The following is a 19,998-nucleotide window of genomic DNA, read 5'->3' as shown; positions in this document are numbered from 1 at the left end:
TGTGGAAAGATCCTAAACAGGTTAAGAGTAACCAGATATTTACGGAAAATTAAAACTTGAAATATGTCAAGAGTGACAGGAATATATCTTAATTAGGAAAATGGACTTCTTAGCTGAATTAATTTCCAAAGATCTCACTTTTCAATATGGCTAACATGAGCCATAACTAATCCTCCTCATCCCAATTAATTTTCACACTAGAAATCCAAGGGATGAGTTGACAATCACAGAGATTTAAAATTTAGTAATTAAACAAGAGTTGCTTTAGTAATTAAACAAGTGATAAGCGAAGAGCATACACACTAATGTTTGTCCCTTGAATATGAATGGCATTGAAGATTACTTGTGCAGGGATTGAATTTCATGTAGTAGATGTGGGTAATATCACAATGGTTTACTTACACAGTCTGGTAAATCCCTCACAATAGATATACCAATTTATTGAATGTTATCTCATTCTAGCAAACATAAAATTGAAAATTTTAAAGGTAAAAATGAAAAATTCTACTAAAAAAATATAGCTTAAAATGATAAAAAAATATCTTATTATTAATTTTTTTTCAATATAAAATGTTAGTTTGGGGAAAATTATATTTTTAGTTCCGTAAATTGTACTTTTTTTCAATTCTGGTTTTGTTATCAACAAATTTACATTCTAAGTACATTAACTTGTATTTTTTTCTCCAATTTCAAATATTTTTATATCCAAAATTTGAATTGACCATCAGTAATTACCTAGCTGGGGCGACGATACTGACATGAAAAATTAATTTAGGTATTTTTGCTTTTGGTGGATAAATCAGCTACGTGACAAATTTTTTAAGTTCACCTGGATATTAAAATAAATAAGGAACACAAAATTAAAGTCACATAATTTTAAAAATAAAATCAATAAATTTAAAAAATATATTTTACTCATCATCGAGTTTGTTAGAGGGGGTAAAAAAGAAAAAAAAAATATTATGCAAGTATTATCTTCACCAGCTAGATAATTACCGATGGTCAATTCAAATTTCAAGTAAAAAAAATAAAATTAAAAAAATACAAATTAATGTATTAAGAATATAAATTTGTAGATAACACGTCTAAAATTGACCTCGATGTTAATAATTAACCACTGAAAATAGTAAGAGCTAAAAAAAACCTTTAGGGATATTTTGATGGTTTTAAAAGCTCAAGGGAATGAAAAAAAAAGCTAAATTGATGGACCAAAATGGCCAAAGTAAAATAATATAGTTTTATAAAAGAGATAAATGTGACATATAATTACTTTGCCTTCACAGTTTTTTAATACATCATTTTACCTCAAATTATATCTCATAGTTAATTTTTCATTCTAATAATTTTGCTCCATAATTTAGTCTTTATTTTTATAAAATTCTCATAAACTTTTAAAATTATCAAAATAGGCCTAAAACTTTTTTAGCTATTACTAGTTTTAGTGGTTAATTCTAATGGTTCATACTAAGAAAATTAACAATAGTGATGTCGTTTTAATAGTTTTAAGCTAAAATTTTCAACTAAAGTTTGTTAAGTTGAGATAACAATCAATAAATCTATCATCTATCATGAGATATTTAACACCTTGTGCAATCAAACCATCTATGACACTTATATACATTTGGGATTTAACAACTCAGAATTTATTTTTTAATTTTTTTAATTTAAATATAAAAAATATAATAATTTATAATTTTTTATAATCTTAAATTATTCATAATATGTTAAAAATAATATAAGTTTAATATATCAGATAAATATTTAATCTGATTTATTTATCAGGACAATACTGTTATTAGCTGAACTCAATAAAAAATTTTAATAAGATTTTTAATAAACAATATTGATCAATCTCGGTAAGTTAGTAAATAAGTTTTAATATAGCCAAGCTCATCACAACTCAACTTTACTTGTTTACTCTTGTACACACATCTATATAACAAATTCAACTCCCACATAAGTCGTCTTCAAACTTATTTATATTCATAGTTTATATTGATGTCACAATCATAATATTTTTCCGTTTGCAAAAATATGACAAGTATATAGTTATTAAAAGTATCATAGTTACAATAATAAAGCTCACTGATCCGGCTGTAAGAATAGGGGGCCCACCTTCTGAAGGGTCCCAGCCTAAGGACGGATGGAGGGCTGGCCAAGCGGGTAATGGTCCAAGCGGAGCTAGAGATAACCATCCATGAGCTTGGGTTTCCGACGCCAAGACAGGAGGATCGAAGAGCCGAGCGGAAGTCCGCTCGGCTGGGACCGAAGGGCCGAGCGGGTGGTCCGTTCGGCCAAGATAAGAGCGAGGGTACAAAGGTGGCTGAGCGGCCTATGCGCTCGGCTCGGGATATGGGATATCAACAGAAGCATGTCTGATGATTAGGCCGTACACAAGATCGCACGATGGAGGATCTCGCCATCACATCATGGAGAGGTGGATACAGTAACGGTATGGCCTTAGGGATGTCCTTCTGACAGACTCATACCTGGGCATGATCGAAAGCAGGTGATCGCTTCGATTGGCATGCTCAGGCTTCTTCAATAGGTCTATATAAGACCCCTATTTTTTCACCGGAGGTACGCGCATCTAGATCTCTGAAGCCACTTCCTTTGTTATTCCTCGCCTGACTTGAGCGTCGGAGGGCCGTCGCCGGGACACCCCTCCCGGCTCGGTTTTGTTGCAGGTTCGCCGGAGCACTCGAGGATCCAACAGGGAGCGCCACGTCCCCAGCGTCCGTTGACTCCTGATTCGGACAGGATCACTCACAAATCTAACATAAAAATTATTTTCTCTTAAATAGCAAGAGATGAATGTGGGATTTTATTTCTCAATTAGGTGAGATTACATGTTAAAGCCATAACACATATATTTATCATAAAGAATTAGCTTAATAAAGTGACTTTAATTAATAGTTTGATTATGAGTTGATATGGGATGTGTGCGTAGAAAACTATCAGACCACTTTGGCTGTGATCCTCATAAGTTACATATATAGGCTATTGAATTTTTGATTGTCAAGTGTTTGGTCTTTCATGGCCTACTTATACTTCATTTCTCATGTCAATTCTTTGATTGACTTTAGATTTTTGACTTTCGGTTGTATCAATCATGATTCACTTGGACTTCTCAATCTGTCAAGTATTTAATTAATCTTAGCTTGACCTACTATACTTAACTTTTTACTCAACCATCCACATCCAAGTCAATCTTGGTCAACCTAATTGATGTCGATTGCACCAACAATCTTTTATTCTACTTGACGTTTCGCTCTCATCAACAAATATATTGATAAAAAATTGAAAGTCAAGTTGAGCTTGTCAATCAAACCAATTTTGATCAGAGGTTGATTGCATTTGCACCAACAATGTCAAGTCTAACTGAGAGTCTGAGTGATATTGGGCAATAGAGGCTGGACATAACCTAAGCTCAAGTAGCTTTGACCATTTGATCAAAATATCTTCTTATTTTTTTTAAAAAAAAACACTGGTTTAGTGATATTTATCAAATTAAACCTAACATCTATGTTAATTATTTTTTATTAATTAACTTGCGCATCCTTACTAAGTAAAAAGTAAGAGAATATTTTTATCCAACTCTGAGCACAAGCTATTCACCCCTCTAGCCTGCCTCACCAGGACCGACAGAAAGGCTTACGATTGAGAATTGAGAGAGGTGCTAAGCAAAGTAGCAACGATTATGTTTTCGATGGCAGTTTGGGGAGCTTCTAGCTAGCTTGAGAACAATCATGCGACTATGTGAATTTTGATTATAGACTTCGCCACTAGTTACTTTTGCGATTGTTGATTACGAAGTAATATATACTAATAAACTTCGGTAATAAAATTGGCATAGCAAATACTATTTTAGACTTCATAAATTAAAAAAAACAGGTTTCACTTATAATTTTAAGTGAGGATTTACTTCATAATATGTAATTCTGTGAAGTAATAAGTGTCAAAATAAAATTTATAATTTCAAGAATTCAAGTGATGAAGTAGTAACTTTGAACCAATTGAAACATGAGTTAAACCGGTTAATTTTTTCAACCCAACTAATCTCCACAGTACTAAACCCCTTTATTTTTCTCTGCATAGTTCGCCACTTCGCCCTCTTTAATTTTTCACGACTTATTTCTTCGCGACGACGCGATAAACAGGTTCAAGCGGCGATTTCCTCTTCTTCATCAAGGTTCGACGATTTCCTTCTTCATCAACACGACCTGCTAGGTTTCCTTCTTCTTCATCAACCCGATAGGCTAGGGTTGTGTTCTTCAGCGACGCAACAATGCTAGGGTTGTGTTCGCCGCTCGATTCCACTGTAAGATCTTCATCAACTGTATTTGTTTTCTTCTTCTAGATTGAATCTCTTCTATTGTTAATCTTCAAGATCTTAGCAATTTGTTGGTGAGATCCTCTTGGTAATCTTCCTGATCTTGTACTTTTCCCTGTATTCATGAAAAAAAAAATGAAAACTTGTTATTCTATTGTGATGTTTTTCTCCAGAAGTGGAAGGAGTTAAAAGATAGTCTTAATTATCTTGATGGTTAAATCCTGTGATCCCAAGATTATTACATCTCATATTCTTTTTCTTTATCATTAACACTAATAAATTTATTCTTTTGACCGTTCTTTTGATGGCTTGTCCAATGCTTTTGGAATTAGATTTTACAAATAGAAGTCCCATGATTTGCAAAGGAGAAATCTCTATTTCAATATTTATCATCTTTTACAATTCGTCTTTGTTTGCATACATATGATCTTTAAAATAGGGGAGGGGAAGATTGTATTTTCCAGTGTCTTATAAAAGTGAATTTACAATAAAGTGTTTGATCCTAAGACCACAAAATCATAGATTCCTTATCTTTTTATGTATGTGTCATGAAATTGCTCATCACGATCATTATTATTGGTGCTAAAAGCTATGCTAAAATTATATTTACAAATCTATATTGTTATTTATAATGCAATTATGAAATTACTGACTCTGTTGCTAACCAACCCATATTATAAACAACTCAATACTATTAGAAGTTAGTTTGTTAATGTTAATGATTTGCTTTCTTTATATCACACACCTACCTCTTTGAACTGTCTCTTCTTAATTCTTGCATTAGAATTTACATTAATATTGTTAATTCTTTATACCACACTCTGTTGTTAACACTAATATAGTTTGTTTGTTTATAAGTCTTTATAGTTAAGGATTGCAGCACGTATAGTTTGTTTGCTTAGACATTTTAAAGTTTGTTTGCTTAAATAGGATTGCAACACGTAATGGTGCAGTACTCAATTTAATAACTATTTAATATAATAAGAGTTGCATTTCAATTTCAAACTCCCACTGGACTCCCCACTTCTTAACTCCAAGCTATACTCTTATATTTGCATTATAAGTATTTATTTCGTGTTAAGCCATACAGGACACACCAATGATGCTTGAATTCCCAAGATTACGTGATTTGAGCCAAATTACTCAATTGAAATTCCTCTTTAGAGGGCAGAAGCTATAGCTTCTTCTTCAGGTAGCTATTGCTTCTGATTTAACTGGACACGTCTTTTTCACTGGGCATAATTTTCTCCTCTGTGAAACGCCTTTCTTATTCCCATCGCTAGCTTACCTGAATAATTAAATTAGTTTATATTAATGTATGTTTGTATTAATATTTGTTTTCAATGGCAATTGTTTACACCTGAATAATTAAATTAGTTGTAATAATGCTTACACCTGAATGTTTGTTTTCAACGGCATATGTTACGTTTTAATATGAGTATTGTGTTAATTCAACAGAGCCGATGCATATATATATGCATACAGGTATTTATAAATGTATTTTCTATGTAGGTTATTCATAAAAAGTAAAAAGAACGAACGCTGCATTATAAATATCATCACAGATTGTCTCGCAAGGATTATATCGGTTTAGAGACTGAATTGGTAAGCTTCATAGCATTGTATTTGTCATTTTAAAACAAGTATTTAATATTATGTAACTAATCATTTTTTTGGATTTATAGAGAGAGAAAAAAATTAATTGATAGATCGATACTTTGGCGTAAAACCCGCGAGGACAAATCTGGCAACATAACAAATATGGAGATAGCATAAGTAGCTAAAAAAATTATAAATATTTTTTTTTTATCTAATTTTCATATTGCCTTGCTAAATAATATTAGAATTTTTGGATTGATTTGTTACATCCCATATTGTAGGATGACTTGTTGGAAAAAAAAAGTCAAAGGAGAGTTCAAATCTTCTGAGATGAATGATGTGTTAACCACTGCCTTAGGAAATCGAACAGAGATAACATCTGCTTCATCCCATATAACACTGCGTAAGATTTTAATTATTTATCACTTCCTACTATATGCTAGTCAATGTTATATTTTCATTTGTACAGGTACCATTGGATCTTGACTATAATTAATGAAGATAAGAATATGATATATTTATTATACTCTTTGAGTAACAGGAACGAGACTATGCTTGGCAAATTATTGTGACCAAGTAAGTTGTAGATTATACTGATTTTGAATGCATTCAATTCATTATAGGTTGTAAAAATAATTTTCTATTGTTTACAATGTAGTGGAGTCAAGATATACAATGCATCAAGGGGTATTTCAAAAGGATCATATTTTAAACAATTGACGGTATGTATTGTGACTATGTATTTAGACAACAAATAATAATTTTTATTATTTGGATTGTGACTTTTTGCATGACGTACATTTTTAATTTATTAGGGTAATCTTAAACAAAATGGTGGTATTGAATGTGGATATTGTGTGATGCGGTATATGAAAGAGATAGTCTTGGATGAAGATCCATAATTGGAGAGGAAGGTGAATTTCTTCTTTATGAAATATTTTCTTTATAAAATATTGAGTCATTTTTTATTGATCGATCCTCAAATTTTTTGTTAATGTTTCAGTTTGCAGCATCAAAAAATAAACAGTATTACAATCAATCTCAGTATGATGAAGTCAGAAGTGAATGAAGTGAATTCGTCTATTTCTATGTGGGTGCCTAAGTGTAGGCTATGATATAAATTATAAACATGTATTTAGAGATTTATGGATACAAAAGTTTTTGGGTTATGGTTAAACATGTCTTTTATTAATACAATTTTGAATTATATTTGATACATATTTGTGATATATTTGTTTAATTTTGGTGGTAAAAAAAATTGTGTTGTAGTAAAATATTATAATATAATTTTTTGTCAATTAAAATTGTATTGCAGTAAAATATGATCAATTACTTTGACACTATAAATATATGATGAAGTAATACAATAAAAAAGACTTCGCTAAATTTAAATAGTGGTGTAGTTAAAAAAACTATTTACTTCACTACTGATCAAATTTATGAAGTGGTTTGTATAAATTACTTTGCTACATTAAATTTTTTGTAGTAGTAAATATGCTCTATTACTTCTATACTATGATGAAGTAATACAATAATAAATATTTCGACCAAGCCAAATTATGAAGAAGTAAAATTAAACATTTACTGCACCAAAATTCAAAAGATGTGAAGTTGTATACATATTTTACTTCGTCAAACAACGAAACCTATGAAGTAATATATCATCAACTACTTCGGTATTTTTACTGGTCTCGATGAAGTAATAGAGCTTTTTTACTTCGAAAACGGTCCGATTTTGAACCGATTTTAGACCGGTGATAGACTTCGGTAAACATGTGGTGAAGTAAAAAATTGACCCTTTTACTTCACGTGCGTCTACTTCGGTAATTAACTACCTATTACTTCGGATAATATCCGAAGTCTATTATCGATTTTCACATATATAAGTTGTGCTTAGCTTGCAGTACCTTTGCTTTGCTTTGCCGGTAGGAGCGAGCTGTGATGGATGATGGCAAAGGAAGGAGTAAGAGTGAGAGAGAGAGAGAGCGAGAGAAATTTAGATTTGGAGCTAAGTCTCACCGCCATTTTGGCAAAAAGGTGGAGCCGCCACCCTAGCGGCCCCCTGGCCCTGGCCCCACAAAATTCCAGAGGGAGTAAATCACGGTTAATACTGGGCAGGATAGGTGACTGGGGGTCGAAGGAATTTTTGGCGCAGCAGAACAGGGTTTTATCCCCGAGTGCAACTGGTGATCTTCGACCCCACGACTTCATTGGCAAGCTGCAGGCACCTAACCAGCTGATCCAGCCCGTGGGGGCAAGTCTCACCGCCATTTTGAATAGAAGGTTGAAGGAGAGAGAATAAACGGATTATTTTTTTTTATAAAAAAATCGAGCTGGCAATGCCACGTATATGCGTCTCTCACCATCGCGTATGAAGCGTCGACATCATATAAACATATAAAGTAAAAGTAGAGTATTTCAAGGTGAAATGGAAATGACATATGATCTCATGTCTATGAGTATGGTAATGCTTAAACAAATATATAGGTGATAGTGGAATCACTAGACTATCTATAAAACTCATTTAGCATTTACTCTAGTATCAATAGAGTTCCTCTCATGATATAATATGTGGATGGGCTATGAAGGACATCTTGAATGAGCATAATTATCTTTTACTATAATAGTATCAATAGAGTCTTAAAGTAGTTTTTCCTAGGGCCTTAAATGAGCAAGCCAAGCTAAGGTTTGTGGTATTTAAGCTTAGGGGTGCAAACGAATTGAGCTGGTCCGCAAGTTTTTCGAGCAGACTTGAAAAATATTTGACTCGTATTTGAAATTATCGAATTTGAGCTGAACTCAAACATGTTCGAATATTTTTTTTTTAGCCGAATTCAAACCTATACTATTTTGTTAATTGTTCACGAGCCGCTTGAGAGCCGAAATTCTAATTATTTTTATATAATTTTAACTTAAATATATTTAAATTGAGGTTCGAATAATTCTAATTGAATTCGAATTTAAGGCATTTCAAATTATAATTCGAATATTTCAAATTATAATTCGAATATTTCAAATCAAGGTTTGAATAATTCGAGTCGAACTCGAGCTCAAATTTTATTTCGAATAGAGCTCGAGCCAAAACTATTTGTATTTTTGAGCTTCGAATATCATATATATTTTCGAGCTCGAACTCAAATATCAATATTTTCATATTATTCAGCTCGATTCGAATCATTATCACTAATATTCAAGCAAGCTTGTTTGATAAGATAATCGAGTCAAATCAAGATGAGTCTACACTAAATTAAATTGTTAAAATTATTATTTAAGTTTACTTAGTTCGTTTAGATGTTATTAAACTCTCAATTTAAACTTGTTTGATTGTTTGAAACTTTTACATTTTAAGCTTGTTTAGTTGATTATTGAACTTGACGATACAAATTTATTTGTTTATTTTAAAATTTTATTTATTTTGTATGTTGATAAGAGTTTTATTGATGAACATTATTTACGAACATTGTTCACAAACATTATTCAAGAAAATTAACGAGTTATATATATATATATATATATATATATATATATATATATATATATATATATATATATATATATATATATATATATATATATAGTTGAGTCGGACGGAGGTTGGCTAGGTTGTCCTTGGTGTTGGCGAAAAGTCGCGAGGACGTCTGGTTGATCTGGCACCTGCTGGAAGAGTTCCCATGAGCGGATGATGGGGGGTGATGACCGGGATGATGAGCCGCCCTCACGTTAGAGACCAAGAATTAGGGAAAAAGTCTCCGGGTCAGGCCCTCCGACGCTCAAGTCAAGTACTTTTCCCCAGAAGCACAGTGAAAGGACGAAAAGTGAAAGAGTGCGAAAAGACGAGTGAGCGTACCTGCGTAGAGACAAAGCCTCCCTTTTTATATGGCAGTGGGTACTTCTGGAGTCTGACGAGTGTCAGGGAATGTCGGGTGTCAGGATTTGTCTGGCGGTGAATGACACATGGCATCTTCCTATAGGTTTAAGGAGGAATCGGTGGGCAATAAGCCCTAGACCATTAGCATATTCCCTGACAACCAGTGATTATTCTCTGACGGGTTGTTACGATTCCCTGGCTTAATTGTCGTATAGTGTATACTCGTCCCAGTCTGTTAACCTTCGACTGGGTCCTTGTACCTACAAATCTTGACCTGTAGGCCCAAACCTACGTTTCCTGACGCACTCCCTGGCTTGTGTTTGTTGTCCCGTAAATCCCGATTTGTATGTCCCTCCCTTTATTTGCTATTCGGGCTATCCCGGTAGATCCAGACCTGCGCCTATTACCCGACCAACCGAGGCCTTCGCTTGTCGTTTTTCTAGACCCGTCCCGTATACACAACCTTATACATCTTTGATCCTCTTATCCTGCTCCGCGAGTCTTATCCTGTATCCTGTAAATCCCGACCTGTAATCGTTAGTCTACATATCCTGGCCTATACGTTTTTATCCGTGTCTCCTACTCCGCCTGATCCGCCTGTCCTATCTTGTGAGTCCTGACCTTCAAGCCTTAGGCCACCTATCCTAATCTGTACATCTGAGTTTGGATATCCCAACCTGTACGTCTTTGGTCCGCTTATCCTGCTCTGCGAGTCTTATCCTGTAAATCCCGACCTATAATCGTAGTCCGCATATCCTGACCTATACGTCTTTATCCGTGTCTCCTGCTCCGCCTGTCCTATCCTGTGAGTTCTGACTTTCAAGCCTTAGGTCACCTATCCTAACTTGTACATCTGAGTTTGGATATCCCGACCTGTACGTCTTTGGTCCGCTTATCCTGCTCTGCGAGTCTTATCCCGTAAATCCCGACCTATAATCGTAGTCCGCATATCCCGACCTGTACGTTTTTATCCGTGTCTCCTACTACGCTTGTCCTATCCTGTGAGTCCTGACCTGCAAGCCTTAAGCCACCTATCCTAACCTGTACATCTGAGCTTGGATATCCCGACCTGTATGTCATTGGTCCACCTATCCTACTCTGCGAGTCTTATCCTGTAAATCCCGACCTGTAATCATAGTCCGCATATCCCGACTTGTACATCTTTATCCGTGTCTCCTGCTCTGCCTGTCCTATCCTGTGAGTCCTGACCTACAAGCCTTAGGCCACCTATCCTAACTTATACATCTGAGCTTGGATATCCCAACCTGTGCGTCCTGTCCTGGACCGTCCTAGAATCTGGACCTTTGACCACCACGTAGGCCATCCTTTTGACCACCACGTAAGTTGGACCTCTGACCATTACGTATGCTTGACTTCTGACCACCACGTGAACTTGACTTCTGACCACCACGTGGACTTGACTTCTGACCGCCCCCATGGACTTGACCTCCTACCACGTCAGCTATCCGACCCCACTATCATGCACCGTATATATAAATTTAAATAACCCATTAAACTAACGGAATAAGATTGAATATATATATATATTCAATCTTATTCCGTTAGTTTAATGGGTTATTTAAATTTATTTATTTAATTAATTTTGTATGCATTGAGTGAATATAAATAAATTATTACAAAAATGAATATCAAATTTATTCATAAGGGTTCAATTCATTTACCATCTTAATTTTCCGGAATACTTACTGGTGGTCAATATTGACTTGCATTTATGTTGGATTAAAAAGGGTTGAATTCTTAAATATTTCTAGGAGCCTAACAAATCACACACCACGGTTGGATGCTAGCTGGAAGGGTTGATCAACTCAAATCTCTAAAGAAAGTTTTTCGCGCTTAGGTGTAGCGTAGATGATAAATGTATGACATCTTTGATATAATTATTAGGGATTAATTTTCAAAAATTGACGATCTAGATTTACTCTATTATATACCTAATATCTATATATTTATATTTATCCCTCTCTCTATATATATGAGGGCCAAATTAAGAGGACCGTTATCTTAACAGATTTACCTGTTTTTTCTAAAGAAAGTTTTTCGAAATTAATGAAAACAGAGCTGAGCAAGGAGTCCATCATCTACTTGATCATCATCGGACAACAAGAAGACACCTGCCTCGACAAGCCCCTCTCGAATCACTTTGCGATCCCTGTTATATGTATGATAATTTAATAACTAATTCCGATAATAAATAGCGCATAGGATTCCTGTTAGTTAAGGCTGCCTCGAATCCATGATGATAACCAATAACTACTTTGTTCGCAACACACTCATATTGCTCACTGCGCAAAGAGAAAGCAAAGCCAAGCAATAACTCCACTCGGCCAAGCAATAAAGCCTTTTCGGATCCACACCAATCAATGACACACACATGGCTCCAATAATTGAGGGTAGAAGATCTAAAATCTAAGCAGCAACTTCAAGTGGCCACCAGAAACAGCACAAAGTAAAGGAGACAACCTGCCACCGCCTCCGTCTCCACTGTCCACCCTCTCCCTCCATGGCTGGTCTCTGGCGTCGGACGAGGGGAATTGCCCGTCCCAGTGCCAGTTCTCGCAGTGGAGTTGCCCTTTGCTGCCATAACAAAACAAGACACGCTTGGAAATTAAAAGGGAATTGAGAGGAAAACTGCTGAAAAAGGCAAAGATTTCACTTGGATCATGTCGTGAGCTATAATGTTGATGCTCGTCACTCACCTTGAATGGTGCTGTTGGCGCTCTGCCCGAACACCTGCGCCTCCGGGGAGTTGGGCGGCAGGTTCAGCAGCTCTGCGCCGAGAGATCGAGCATCCGGCCGTTAGTTTAATACATTGCGAGATATTCCGAAAAGGAAGGGCAAAATAAAAAAGTGTCGGCGGAGCTACTGACTGGGGCATTTGGAGACGTTGGCGGCGGCGCTGCAGGCGGTGGGCAGGGCGAGGGCGCGGGTGACGTTGATCTTGACGGGTAATTGGGGGTCGTCGCGGTCCTTGATGAGGACGCACAGGCACCGGGGGCTCTGCGCCAGCACGTCCTTGAGGCCGCCGCAGCAGTCGGGCGTCGGCGCCGCGGCCGCCCCCTGCACGTAGCTGATGCACGTCTGCAATCCCACCAGGGCGCTGCCGCACTCCGCGAAGTCGCTCGCGGAGTCGGAGCCGCCGGGGAGGATCAGAGAGAATGAGTACAGGAGGAGGAGCGGGAGCAGACGAGCGAGGGAGGCAGAGGAGGAGGAAAATACCACGTTGGTCGCCATGAGAAGCTGGAAAGAGGTCGGTCGGTCGGCAGTGAAGGTCCTTGAGCAACTCTGCTTCCCTCCTTTAACACCGTGGGCGAGTCAGTTGAACCGGCCGGTTTTCAATCGGTTCACTAACTCAATCTAACTAATTTAACCTACTTGCCCGATCACTCGACTCGTTCAGCCCGACCGGCTCGCTCGATCAGACGAGCCCTCTTACTTTTGCTTATCCTAATTAGGGCATGTGAGTTTGTGGGACAACAAGAGGAGCTAGAGACAACTAACTATATGTTGATTTATTAGCCTTCTTCATGATCTCGTGACTTGATTCCATCAAGTGTTTATGGATTTCGGATCGTCCTAATGTCGTCGTACTAGAAGTAGAATAATGTCGTCCTGTTTTTGACATAAATTTGTAGGTCTCCGATAGCTACTCGTAGAGAATCTTATCGTGCTTGGTTTTGTAATAAATGGGTTAGATTTGGAGGATGATTTTAGATGGACGGTTTGAATTCGATCGACAAGCATTTATTTTTGTTTTTTATGTTTCGAAAGGACGAGAGGGGACAAAGGGACAAGGGGCACATTAATTTACTAGCACGTAGAATTAATAGTGGTGGGTCTCTTACCACAATGTGGTAAAGAGATAAAACTTACTAAGGGAGAAGAAAAGACCTAGAGATCAAAAACAATATAACGCATTTCACAAAGTTCCAAAATGGTCAAAACAAGATTTTAGAAGGGAGATAGGAGTATAATTGTGAAGTTTTCTAAAGTCATTGATGAGGGACCGCTTATATAATAAGTCAAACCGAGCGAATGGTTTGGACGTGTAAGCGTTTATTTGCGCTACATGAGAATCAAATCATAGTTGCTTGGAAAACTCATCCATCCATATTGTTGGTTCTTGTAAAACCTAAATTGTATGGATTCTAAAAATCGTATAAGAATTCTTATATATGAAATACAAGAATATATGAGTATGGATCTTTGTTTCATCGAGAATATGACATAAGAAAATAAACACATAAATATAATGACAAAAAATCTGATTGAAGAGTTGTGTCTTTGTCCTATAGCGTCGTCTAGAAGATCCTTAGGAAAAAGAAGCGAAAGTAAATAAGGAGGATCTTCCAAGAAACTTAGGGGATGACAACGTTGAAAAGTCTCTTGTCAACGGGGAACAAGAAACTAGGTCAAGATGATACCCTAAACCCTTGGGGACCTCCCCGTATATAGTAGGAGCAATTTTCTGACCCGACATGAAAATATAATCCGAACCAAACACAAACAAATCAGCTTATGATCAAATCTTATTAGGTTCGAGTTGACCTGATTGACATGATTAATAAATGGGTCAGGTTCGGGTCAACTTGAAATGACCTGATTATAACCTGCGAACCCATTTATAAATATTTTTAGTCAGATTCGAGTCGAATTCTGGTTGAGTTCAAATTAAAATAAATATATTTTTATAAAATGAGTCTTTTTGAGTTGAGTTTGGGTTGAGTTTGAGTTAAGATGAATATGCTTTTATACATGGGTCATTTCAGATCTGGTTCAGGTGAAATACAAATAAATGGGTCGGGTTTGAGTCTAATAATTTGACCCGAAATATTAATTAGGTCGGATTTAGGTTTTAATATTCCAGCCCATCAACCTATCAACTCGAACCCACCAACTTGAATCCAACCCGAATTGCCACCCGTATTATATATACAATCAAACTGTTATCATCATGATGCTGTCCGAATCGCCGAACCAAAGGACGCTGGGAACGTGTCGCTCTCCTAATCGATGGCGTAGGCCTCCAAAGCTCCGACGAACCTGCACAGAAGTCGGGCCGGGAAGGGGTTCCCCGCGGCGACCCTCCGACGCTCAAGTCAGGCAAGCGGACAGCAAAGAAGTGGCTCCCAATATCAGAGAAGGCGTACCTCCGGCGAAGTGTGAGGACCCTTATATAGGGCTACGGGAGCTTGGTGCATACAAACCGAGGTGCACACGTGTCCTATACCATACCGCAGCATGGGCTTTTCAGAAGAGCATGTCTAACGCCATACTGTTACAGTCTGAGCGTCTCTTTGATGGGACAGCCGAATCCTTTGTCGTACGATACGGAGTATGGCCTAGTCCTCGAACATGCCTATTGTCAGCAACAGGAGTTACTAAGATGACGTCCCTACTGTCCCATGTCTTTTGACTTCCTCTTCCCGGATCAACCATCAAGCCGCTCAGCCAGAACATTCGCCTTTCATCTGGCGTAGGTGTTCGCCCATCCGGGAAGGTTCAGGGTCGTCGCGTGCTTGGCTCTCATAGCCTGACATCCTGGCCGAGCGGGCAAACTGCTCGGCATACTTCCGTTCGGCTCGGCATACTTCCGTTCGGCTCGGCATACTTCCGTTCGGCTCAGCATGCTTGGGGTTGAACTTCACGTGCCTTTGACCCTCCGCCCATGAGGGTCTTCCATCCTTACCACCGGATCACATGCCTCCCCTTCAAGTCTAGTCGAAGGAGGCGCATAGTCCGACTGACTGGACGCCCGTAGTGCCTAGCGGCGCATCCAAGAAATCATCCTCCGCTTCTCCTCGTTAATCACCACTCATCCTACCTCTCTTGCGTTTTGCAAGGGATTTCTACAAGTGTTTTGAATATCTGGTCCGCTCGGGTCTTCTTCCGGCCGGAGGGTTTATAGTCGCCGGCGCGACTCGATTTTTAACGTCGAAGTTCGACGGTCTTCCGCTCGGAGGGTTTATAGACGCCGACTCGTCTCTCGATTTTTAACGTCGGAGCTCGACGGTCTTCCGCTCGGAAGTTTATAGACGCCGGATCGTCTCTCGATTTTTAACGTCGGAGCTCGACGGTCTTCCGCTCGGATGTTTATAGACGCCGGCTCGTCTCTCGATATTTAACGTCGGAGCTCGACGGTCTTCCGCTCGGCAGTTTATAGGCCGGCTCGTCTCGATATTTAACGTCGGAGCTCGGCGGTCTTCCGCTTGAGGTTTATAGACGTCGGCTCGTCTCTCGATATTTAACGTCGGAGCTCGACGGTCTTCCGCTCGGCCTTTTATAGACGCCGGCTCGTCTCTCGATTTTTAACGTCGGAGCTCGACGGTCTTCCGCTCGGCAGTTTATAGACGTCGGCTCGTCTCTCGATATTTAACGTCGGAGCTCGACGGTCTTCCGCTCGGCCTTTTATAGACGCCGGCTCGTCTCTCGATATTTAACGTCGGAGCTCGACGGTCTTCCGCTCGGCAGTTTATAGACGCCGGCTCGTCTCTCGATATTTAACGTCGGAGCTCGACGGTCTTCCGCTCGGCAGTTTATAGACGCCGGCTCGTCTCTCGATATTTAACGTCGGAGCTCGACGGCCTTTTTAGGCTAACTTCAATACAGCCGCTCGGCCCACACACTTGCCATCCTTGATTCATTTCTGCTTCCTGCATTACAAGAACATAGACGACCAAAACATATATAAAATTGCATCAGCGCACCTCTCATCCAGCTCGGTACGGCTGGAGATGCTTTGCGCTTCATGGTTGATCCAAGTCCCAATCCATCTTCATCCGCTCGGCGGTGCTCCCCCTTGAATGCCGGTTGGATCATTGTCTCAGGGGAGGCATCCGCTCGGCCACCTGATGCTAACGTTGTTTGTTGCTTTAGCCGCTCGGCTTGCGCATTCTCTCTCTGTTGCTCCACGAGCTTAGCTGCTCTTGCCTTGATTAGAGCGTCGAGTTCCTTCGTGGAGAGCATCACCGTGGGCGGTCGTCCAGCCTCGTCCATTGCTTCCGCTCGGATGCAGGTGCGTTCCCACAGACGGCGCCAAATTGATCCTGTCCGAATCGCCGAACCAAAGGACGCTGGGAACGTGTCGCTCTCCTAATCGATGGCGTAGGCCTCCAAAGCTCCGACGAACCTGCACAGAAGTCGGGCCGGGAAGGGGTTCCCCGCGGCGACCCTCCGACGCTCAAGTCAGGCAAGCGGACAGCAAAGAAGTGGCTCCCAATATCAGAGAAGGCGTACCTCCGGCGAAGTGTGAGGACCCTTATATAGGGCTACGGGAGCTTGGTGCATACAAACCGAGGTGCACACGTGTCCTATACCATACCGCAGCATGGGCTTGTCAGAAGAGCATGTCTAACGCCATACTGCTACAGTCTGAGCGTCTCTTTGATGGGACAGCCGAATCCTTTGTCGTACGATACGGAGTATGGCCTAGTCCTCGAACATGCCTATTGTCAGCAACAGGAGTTACTAAGATGACGTCCCTACTGTCCCATGTCTTTTGACTTCCTCTTCCCGGATCAACCATCAAGCCGCTCAGCCAGAACATTCGCCTTTCATCTGGCGTAGGTGTTCGCCCATCCGGGAAGGTTCAGGGTCGTCGCGTGCTTGGCTCTCATAGCCTGACATCCTGGCCGAGCGGGCAAACTGCTCAGCATGCTTCCGTTCGGCCGTTCGGCTCAGCATGCTTCCGTTCGGCTCAGCATGCTTCCGTTCGGCTCAGCCGGCCCGGCATGCTTCCGTTCGGCTCAGCATGCTTCTGTTCGGCGCGAACTTGGGGTTGAACTTCACGTGCCTTTGACCCTCCGCCCATGAGGGTCCCCCGTCCTTACCACCGGATCACATCACATAGATGATAATAGAATGGACTAAAGGGTTCTACACATTCAACTCGCATCTAATAACCTGGAGTCCACTAAATATAAGATATATCATTTTAAAGAATTCAAATCATATCCATATGTATATTATGTTACTATATTGTGAAAGAGTTGTATACTATACGTGTAATCCTTGATTATAAGGGTTATTGTTCCCAGGGTATAGTACAGACGTGGACACATGACATCTTTAGCGTACTAGCTACGGGTCGATTATCAGAAACTGATGACTTGAGGTTTATCCCACTATGTCTCTATGGCCCGTGTACCTGTATTATACCTCCCTCCATGTCTGTGGGTCGATATTAGGGGGAATGCTAAGGTAACAGATATATTCTTTTATTACAAGGGTTATTATATTCTTTTGTTTGATGTCCATTAATTTTTATAAGTAATGTAATTCATATTATTATAAAATGATAAAAATATCCTGCAACCTTTGCTGACCATGATTGACGGCGGCTAGGGGCGGTCCTAAGAAAAATTAGGCCCGGGGCAAAATTATAAATTTAGCCATTTGGGTCCTCCCTCTTGCATTAATTTGAAAAATCAAATATATATTAAAAAATTAATTAAATATCATAATCAAAATAAACTAAATATGTAATTGAAGAAACTATATATATTAGATACCATTTTACATGATTTCTCAAAATAACTTATTCAACAATCAATATCACTTAAAATATACTCTTCTTGCATTTTTTGAAGCAAAGTTATCAATTATATCGTCATATGAGATATCCTCTAATATGTGTTTTTCCATGCAAAGGATCGCTAAGTCATTCAATCTCTCTTGACTCATTGTAGTTCTCAAATAAGATTTCAATAATTTTAACTTTGAAAAGCTCCTTTCAGCTGATACTACAGTCACAGAATAGTCAGTAAAATTTGATAGGCAACCACGATCATAGGGAAAATATCAATTTTCAATGCAAACTCTAAAATTTTAATGATCGTTCAAGATTTATTTGTCACATGCTTCCAGATGTAGCATCTCTTGTAACATTCGTAATTCTAAAAGTAGATCATATGCATCAATATTAGACATATCATCCTTTTTAGAGTAGATTCAAGATTTACACAATATTTCCTCAAATCATCTTCATCCAATGTCATCATTAACTGTTCTCCATCGAACAAGAATCCAAACATCTTTTCAAAAGTATTCAATTGTTCAAACCTACTCCTCAACTCCATAAGAGCAATATTTACCACAACAAGAAAATAATCAGTCCTAAAATATCTCTTGCAAGTGACGATACTATCGCGGGGAGCTTCGGAGTTCAGGCGCAATGAGGGAGGACGCGACAAGAGGGAGGGCGAGAGAGGTTCGCTTGAATCGACGAGAGGGCTAGGGCGAAAAAACTTCGATTGAATCGCTTCGGTGAGGAGGATTGAAGAATTGAGAAAATCTAATATATGTTTATATAATATATTAAAAAAAATTAATGGGGCCCTACTCAAAGTGGGGCCCTGGGCAGGTGCCCTGCCTGCCCACCACAAGGGCCGCCCCTGATGGCGGCGGTCGACGGGTAGTCGACAGCGGCGACAACCGACGACGACCAACAACAACGGCGACCAACGGTAGCGACGGTTGGCAACGGTCGACGGCGGTTGTGGCTGACGATGGTGGCGACCAACGATGACCGACGGCGACTTGCAGCGATCGACAGTGCCAGCGACTGACGATAGTGACCAACGGTGGCGGCAACCGGCAGTGGCAGTGACAAGTTGATTTTGTAATACAAATTATAAAATTTTAATTTTTTTAATTCAGATAACATTAGATTACGAATTTAAAATTATATTAAATAAAATAATCAATCTTGAAATATAATTTAGATTATATTATAACATCTATTATCCCTCTCTAAATACAGCCTTAAACTGTTAGATTGCGCATAATATGTTATAATGGACTTTAAGGTGTTATAAGATGTAATTGTCTTTAACATCCGTTCAATTTTGTATAGCATTTTAAAACTTTAATTAGTATTTTTATTTTTATTAGTAAAGTAATGTTCTCATTTAATAATAATTTAAAAGAATAAAACAAATATTATAATTTTCAAAAAAAAGTATATGATAATAAAATTAAAAAATTAAGAATATTTTAATATTTTTAAAAGGAGTATTTTCGAAATGTCTCCAACATTCATTTATAGTTTTTCTAAATACCTCTCAAATTCTATTGAAATGTTATCTATGACTTAAACATCTATTTTATCCTTAAAATTTTGACTATAAAATAAAAAATTCTTAGAGTGTGTTAAATTACAAAACCTCGAGGGTGTTTTAAA

General features: G+C 38.6%; 1 protein-coding gene and 1 long non-coding RNA gene across 6 annotated transcripts; one reads left to right on the top strand and one right to left on the bottom strand.

Annotated features, from left to right (window-relative positions):
* The first annotated feature begins 4,115 nt into the window (after positions 1–4,115).
* Positions 4,116–7,150, top strand: LOC122004540. 5 transcript variants are annotated; one of them, XR_006118236.1, is made up of 9 exons: positions 4,116–4,321; positions 5,416–5,525; positions 5,846–5,938; positions 6,019–6,109; positions 6,214–6,335; positions 6,402–6,508; positions 6,591–6,654; positions 6,748–6,846; positions 6,936–7,150. It is a non-coding gene; the product is annotated as an uncharacterized LOC122004540 (long non-coding RNA). The 5 variants fall into 5 exon arrangements; XR_006118233.1 differs by lacking the exon at positions 5,416–5,525; XR_006118235.1 differs by having other exon boundaries at positions 5,846–6,109.
* A 4,908-nt stretch (positions 7,151–12,058) lies between these two features.
* On the bottom strand, positions 12,059–13,179 carry LOC122007121 (non-specific lipid transfer protein GPI-anchored 14-like). The gene is made up of 3 exons (XM_042562900.1): positions 12,689–13,179; positions 12,518–12,589; positions 12,059–12,395 (listed from the first exon to the last, which is right to left on the bottom strand). The coding sequence occupies exons 1-3, from the start codon at positions 13,050–13,052 to the stop codon at positions 12,241–12,243; spliced, it is 591 nt and encodes a 196-aa protein (XP_042418834.1). The 5' UTR covers positions 13,053–13,179; the 3' UTR covers positions 12,059–12,240.
* Positions 13,180–19,998: the final 6,819 nt, after the last annotated feature.

Source organism: Zingiber officinale, chromosome 7B, assembly GCF_018446385.1.
Source record: "Zingiber officinale cultivar Zhangliang chromosome 7B, Zo_v1.1, whole genome shotgun sequence".
Classification (NCBI taxonomy): domain Eukaryota; kingdom Viridiplantae; phylum Streptophyta; class Magnoliopsida; order Zingiberales; family Zingiberaceae; genus Zingiber; species Zingiber officinale.
The sequence above is the reverse complement of the archived record's forward strand: the minus strand, read 5'-3'. Positions and strand labels throughout refer to the sequence as shown.

Bases quoted from the DNA above. Each gene is read 5' to 3' on its own strand.
- LOC122007121 (XM_042562900.1), bottom strand. From the start codon at position 13,052: ATGGCGACCAACGTGGTATTTTCCTCCTCCTCTGCCTCCCTCGCTCGT. The intron at 12,590-12,688 runs GTCAGTAGCTCC...CTCTCGGCGCAG, and splicing joins CAACGTCTCCAAATGCCCCA to AGCTGCTGAACCTGCCGCCC. The intron at 12,396-12,517 runs GTGAGTGACGAG...TTGTTATGGCAG, and splicing joins CGCCAACAGCACCATTCAAG to CAAAGGGCAACTCCACTGCG.